The 6,457-nt window shown below is 39.0% G+C and overlaps 2 protein-coding genes across 2 annotated transcripts in view; both read left to right on the top strand.

The window, feature by feature from the left end:
* LOC108974244 (extensin-like) overlaps window positions 1-1,717 on the top strand; it is a gene marked incomplete in the record, with an annotated part of 5,517 nt that extends 3,800 nt beyond the window's left edge. The window contains 1 exon segment of the mRNA XM_018941954.1: window positions 11-1,717. Within this exon segment, the coding sequence (XP_018797499.1) occupies window positions 11-1,462 (1,452 nt within the window).
* Window positions 1,718-6,186: 4,469 nt separating this feature from the next.
* The window catches only part of LOC108974198 (endochitinase A-like), a 9,448-nt gene continuing 9,177 nt past the window's right edge, over window positions 6,187-6,457 (top strand). Inside the window, exon 1 of the mRNA XM_018941900.1 lies at window positions 6,187-6,310. Coding sequence (XP_018797445.1) covers window positions 6,308-6,310 — 3 coding nt within the window. The 5' untranslated portion in view covers window positions 6,187-6,307. The remainder of the gene's footprint in view (window positions 6,311-6,457) is intronic.

The raw sequence follows: 6,457 nt of genomic DNA, 5'->3' as shown, positions 1-6,457 counted from the left end.
TCCACAGCCAGGCAGCTACAACCCCCCAGGACAGCAATCCTACGCTGCACCTGTTCAGCAATTTTACTCTGCACCTGCCCAGCAGAATTATGATTCGGCGCCACAAGTTTCAAACGAATACCTTCCACCTGCATCAGCACCAGCCCCAGCCCCAGCACCACAAACTTTTTCAGCTCCACAACAGGAAGGTCCAAGAGAGACAGTACATGAGCATGGACACAATCTATCTGATCGAGATAATTTAAGTCAATCCGTAGTACAAACTTCCTCAGGTTATCAAGGCGAAAGTGTTGCTACAGTTCCAACTCCAAACCAGCAGTCTTACGAAGCTCCAGATGCAGCCCCTGCTCCTGAGTATTCACCACCCCAACAATCTTACTCGGCTCCGCCTCAGCAATCTTACTTGGCTCCTGCTCAACAATCGTACTCCGCGCCAGCTCAACAGTCGGGCTCGGCTCCTGCCCCAGCGCCAGTACATCAGCAATACTTACCCCCTGCACCTGAAAAACAACCACTTTTCACCCCAGCAGAGGGTAGCCGAGACCATTCCTCACCTCTTCAAGGTCCTGTTCAACAATCACACTCGACGCCGGCTCAAGAGTCCTACTCTGCCCCAGCTCCAACTCCTGTTAGCAATGAATACCTCCCACCAGCTCCAGTGAAACAAGCTGTGTTAGCACCGGAACCCGCTCCAACTCCTGTTGGTCATCAGTCTTATTCGGCCCCTGCACCAGCTCCAGCTTCAGTTACAGCTCCAGTCCAAGTGCAACAATCCCATGCTGGTCCAGCGCAAGCCGTAGTCAATCAACAGACTTACACAGCTTCATTCCCAGTCGCGGCACAACAGTCGTATCCCTCTCCAGCTCCAGTTAACAATGAATATCTACCACCGGCTATCGCACCAGCTGCCCCATCTTACCAAGTGCCAGCAGCGCCTTCTTATTCTGCTCCATTATCAAATCCATCTTACTCGGCTCCAGCAGCTCCCTCTTACTCAGCTCCAGCAGCTCCCTCTCACTCGGCACCACTAGCTCCTTCTTATTCCGCACAAGCGGGTCCCTCTTACTCAGCTCCTGCAGCTCCTACATACTCTGCTCCTGCTCCACAGTCTTACTCAGCGCCAGCTCCACAGTACCCTTCAGTTAGCCAGGAATACTTGCCACCAGCAACAAAGAGGTACTCAGCTCCAACACCAGCACCAGCTGCAGTCCGCACAAACAGCCATTCAGGTGGCGCTGTTGTGAGACAAACCGTCGAAAAAACGTCTTCAGGCTACCAATCAGGGAGTAATTCTCAAAGCCAAGCGCCTCAATACGAAACTGCCTCTGCTCCAGCATTGACTCCACAAGCTGGTCAAAGCTTTCACACCTCGTCACATGCCACGGCGCCGGAAGTCAACAATCAAGACTCTGGCACCGAATACGCCAGCAATGGCGGTTACGTGTACAGAAAAATAAAATAAACTGTAAAGCCGATGGAAAGTAGCGGATAGCTGTTGTTGCTACTCGTTTTCGTAGTTTTTAGTATTCGAATTTGCATTTAATCATCTTAATAGCTTTTTATAGCATCTTATTGCCATGATGTCAGCGCCATGCTGTCAATTTATTGTACCATAATAATTTTGCTTACTACTGTTATTACCTCATTTGTAAATAAAAACTTATCGCGTTAATAATATTCACACATATATTTACATATGTATATAAAAAAATACTAATATTTTGTTTTTTTGATTAATTATGAACGATTCCAGCTTTAGTTAGGGTTAACAATACCTCGGCGGTATGATTTATAGCATAAATAAATTTCCAAAATCCAATCCAGGTGTGCGTGTATAATGATCGGAGATGCTAGCACTAACGCAGCAACGAACGAGTTGACCGAGTGTGTTGAGTTCATCACTGTAACTTTGTCGTTCGTGGGTTCGAATACCAATAATTGCCAATCTTTTAAGGTCGAAGAAAATAGTTCTTAGCCACCTATTCTCAAAACTAACCTTAGATGGCCTTAGCTTTAACCAAAGATAGCCTTAACCTGAAACTCCCAGCACTACAGACTAATCCTAGAACTGCAAGAAGCTTCTGTAGATAGACCTACAACATCAGTTATCACAGCACCAAGAGCTGAAAAAGCTCTACCAAACATCCACCGTAGCCTCAAACACCTGTATAACTATCGAGCTGTGAATACACTAAACTCTAAACTAACCTAAAAAAAAAATTGTACACTCAACTAAAACCTGAATGAGTGAATTGCACTTTTTTATTTTCCTTATATATTATTTATAAATAAATAGCTGTCAAACCTTTGACTTTCCCCGCACAAGCGGCTTGGCAGCCACCACCAGCTCAGCATGCATTCACTATCAATATCTCAATACTTCAATTTCTCCAATACCATTCACTTGTTATCGCCGCGCTAGTAGGTGAAAATATTCCAGTTTAAGCGATCGCATCTGCATAATCGGCATCTAAAATGCATACTTGAATAGCTGAAATTGAAACGGCAGCAAGTAGAACAGCACTTTCCACTTTTTTCGGAAACTAGACAATCAACTAATTGGTGCAAATTTACCGGATAATAATATCTTTAGCTCATAATGAACTTGCGAGTCGCACTCCTGATATGACAACACGAAATTCGCAGACATCAAACGCTGCTCCTAAATTTTATATGTTTGTTGGTGATTACACTGTGCTGCAAAGAGTTTTCATTGAAATATTCGAAGGCAGATAAGGAATGCAAGCCTTTCTACTAACACTGGGTTTCGATTTCAAAAGAGAAGATCAGTTAATATTTGATAGAAAATATTTCAATGTTAGAGCTGTATTTGTCTGTGAAAAATTTATGAACTTTCAACTCATCAAATCGGTTTCAAATGGGCTACATCGTATGATATTCAAACCTCTCCTCGTGAACCACAGCACTAGGCACAGGCGTAAGAAATGATTATATTTCTTCGATTACCTCTGGTTTCATTTCATATTTGTGTTCTTAGCGTCGGTAATAGAGTTCTCATGACTCAGTTGACTTGCCTAATCCACATTCACCGTATGTTATTAACTTTAAGCTGTTATTTTTCAGTAACGAATTCAATGAATCCACTATAATTAGTACCCTTTTCACTAAATCAAGAAGTTTGTCATGAATACTTTGTTTAATATTGACTTTTAAAGGCTTAAGAGAGTCTGGTTTATTGCTAAATACCAAAGACTTCAAAAAACACCTCAAGAAGTTTAAATCACTACTTCTTGGTCATATAATGCTACAATTTCTTGAAATCTTCTTCTTCTTAATTGGCGTAGATACCGCTTACGGGATTATAGCCGAGTTAACAACAGCGCGCCAGTCGTTTCTTCTTTTCGCTACGTCGCGCCAATTGGATATTCCAAGCGTAGTAAGGTCCTTCTCCCCCTGGTCCTTCCAACTTCTTGAAAAAGGTTCTACTGAATTTTCGCGCAATATTTCGATTGTTACACGTGCAGTATGGCATGCAACCCCCTTTTGTTGGCACAATATGTTGTCAAGATCAATTTCTTTCAATTGCCGCCATAAAAAGTTGGTTATCATCGGAACGGTCTTCGTTCACAGTTTCAGAAGAAGTACGGACCGATGATTCCACCAGACCAAAAACCACCTCAAACTGTTAATCTAAGTGAATGATTTTTCATGAATAATTTGTAGATTTTCTGCGGACCAGAATCGAATTTTCTTAAATAAATCGTTATGGTTGTCAAGTTGTTCCAAGGCAAAATCACCAAATTCACAACGTTTAATGTGGCCCAATGACTTCAGTTCATAAGTCAGAACAATTTTAAACGGCTGCAAGCCCAAATCCTTTCTCAAAATCCACCATGTAGTTTCAGACAGTGCCAATTCTTGAGAATGCCTTGGAATCTAAAAATTGCGGTCCTACGCAATACTTGGCTGCCGGTTCTTTGTCTAATTGGCACTTGAAACATTGTATAAAGGAAATGTACGCTCGAAATTTTCAACCATTCGACGAAAAGCGAGCACAAGTGGATGATTGTTACGACAATAATTTCCGTTCTAAAACGTACTCTACGATTTCCTGAGAGGAAGTTAACTTCAGCAACAATATTGAAACTGTAGATTATATGGGACTGTTGCTGAAGAAGGTAATAATAAACTATATATGTATATTCTATCTTATAATATCAGTACTAAATTCATGATTTACTGTTTTGAAACCCAAAACCATTTACAATTCGAAGTAATTGGAGGTTGATATTAAATAATTCCCAAACAGAATGGGAAATCATAACTGTTTTAATTATCAGTTCTGCAGTCTACTCAAGAAGAAATGCCGTTAAGGAGAAATAATATATATTTAAAATAGACGAATCTTTAGCTCCAATGGGCAATTAAAAATTTTGACACTGTTCTGAAAGGCGAAAATTACAAAATGTATGAAGAGCATACGTAAAGCATTGCAGAAAATGGTAAGACTTATTCAACAAAAAAGTTCTATTCAATTTTGTGTACGGAATCTAATTTCTGATGCCGTAACTTTCAGAATGTTGGAAAAGGTCTTTGGTGATAATTTTTTGTCGCGAGCAAGTGTTTTGATTGATACAAATTATTCGAATCGAAATTATTCATTGCCGGCGAACTACGTCCAGAACGACCATCAACATCAACCCGTCAAAAAAATAAAGGAATTACTGAATGAGAATCGTTTAACAGTCAGAGAGAGAGAGAGATTGCCATCATTGGAATATCGGAAGGATCAGTAAAAACAATTTTGAAATATATTTTGGGCTAAAGAGAAGTGAAAGCACGATTGGTATCAAAACCACTCAATTCTTTCGAAAAATAGCGTCGAGTTATAGTATTTAAAACAATGCTTTCCGACTACCATAATATCATGAAAGGTATTATTACTGACGATGAGTGTTGGCTATCTATGCTTATGGCCCGTAAACAGGCGATGAATCGACCGTATGTCATGGCAAAGATGAGTCGAAACCAAAACCGATCAATCAAAGTTATATTGACAGATTTATTCGATTACCGAGGGATGGTGCACTTCGAATTCCTTCCTTCCTTCCGTAGATATGTATATATATGTACGTAAATAAGTCGATTTAGCCATGCCGGTCTGTCTGTATATACACGAACTAAGCCCTCATTTTTTGAGAGATCCAACTTAAATTTTGCTTTATCTTTTTGCTTATTTGGCGAAATCGCGGATATTGAACCATCATAAATATATATGTATGTATATATACAGATATATAGCATATAGTTATCGTACAGCTGGCGGATGAAACTCTAGTCCTTGCTTGGAAAATTGTTTGTCTTGCTCAGGTATCGTTTGGCAGAGATTTTGGTCAAAACCGGTGCCACAAGCTCCGCATATATCATTCAGATCTGTCTACTATAACATATTGTGCCCTTACAAACTTACCTATCAAAATCAAAAAAAAAATCTTTTTACATCCTTTTATGTACCAGTGAGGGTATTCTAGCTTCGATGAAGACGAATCCAACGGTTTTTCTTAACTTTCCTCGAAGACATTTAACACCGAACGCCAACTGAAGACTGGGAGCAAAGCTTGTGTTGCACGGTATATTTGCGTAATCCACTTCTAATATTTGTCTGCAAAGCTGTATTCGCAATGATCTTCATACAAAATATAAATAGAGTTTGACCACTAATTTTATTCCATTTAAAAATTCAAAGAAGATAATGCGAAAACACACAAAAAAAAATGATAAAAGATAGTCAAAAAAGGCATAAATCAGGTCTATAATATATTTAAATCTATTTTTTTAGAAATAACTAATAAAAGTTTTCGCAAATTAAAATGTGGTTTATCCATAACCTACCAGCAAACCCGCCGGCGTGACGCATGCGTTGCCATCAAACCACAACGCTCTAGTACAAAAGCACTCACTAGTGATTAATAGAGTTTTAGCCTTTTTAATGTTATTGTTTATATTTTCGGCGTCAATTTGAAATTAAAGACTTTTTTCATCGTTCTCTTGCAAGCGTATCAATTTTATATATATTTGTATGTGTGTGTGTTTGGGATGATTACTTTTTTACGAGTTATTTATGAAACGAGCTGAATGCTAGTACAGGATCCAGAATTTGTGGTAAATTAGCATAATATCTACATAGTTCTTGGAGAACTTATGCGTTTGACTATTTGCATGCAAATAAACGGACAGATGACCGGTGAAATTTTGTATAAATAAGCTGGCGAACGGAAGTGTGTTATTAGTTCAAGACACTTGATTGAGTTAAGTGTAGCCAGCCGTTAACGGAGCCACAATTAAAATGGTTAGTGTGAAGAAAAGGAGGAATATTGCACTTCAGTGCATAAAGTGTGTTTAAAAGTTCTGTGGAATAAATAATTTAAAAAATTAATTAATTGAAAAATTAATTTAATTAAAAAAATTAATTAATTTAAAAAATAAAAAAAAAAAA

The sequence above is a fragment of the Bactrocera latifrons genome, unplaced genomic scaffold, assembly GCF_001853355.1.
Source record: "Bactrocera latifrons isolate USDA-ARS-PBARC rearing strain unplaced genomic scaffold, ASM185335v1 scaffold_54, whole genome shotgun sequence".
NCBI lineage: Eukaryota > Metazoa > Arthropoda > Insecta > Diptera > Tephritidae > Bactrocera > Bactrocera latifrons.
This window is presented reverse-complemented; position numbering and strand designations above follow the sequence as displayed.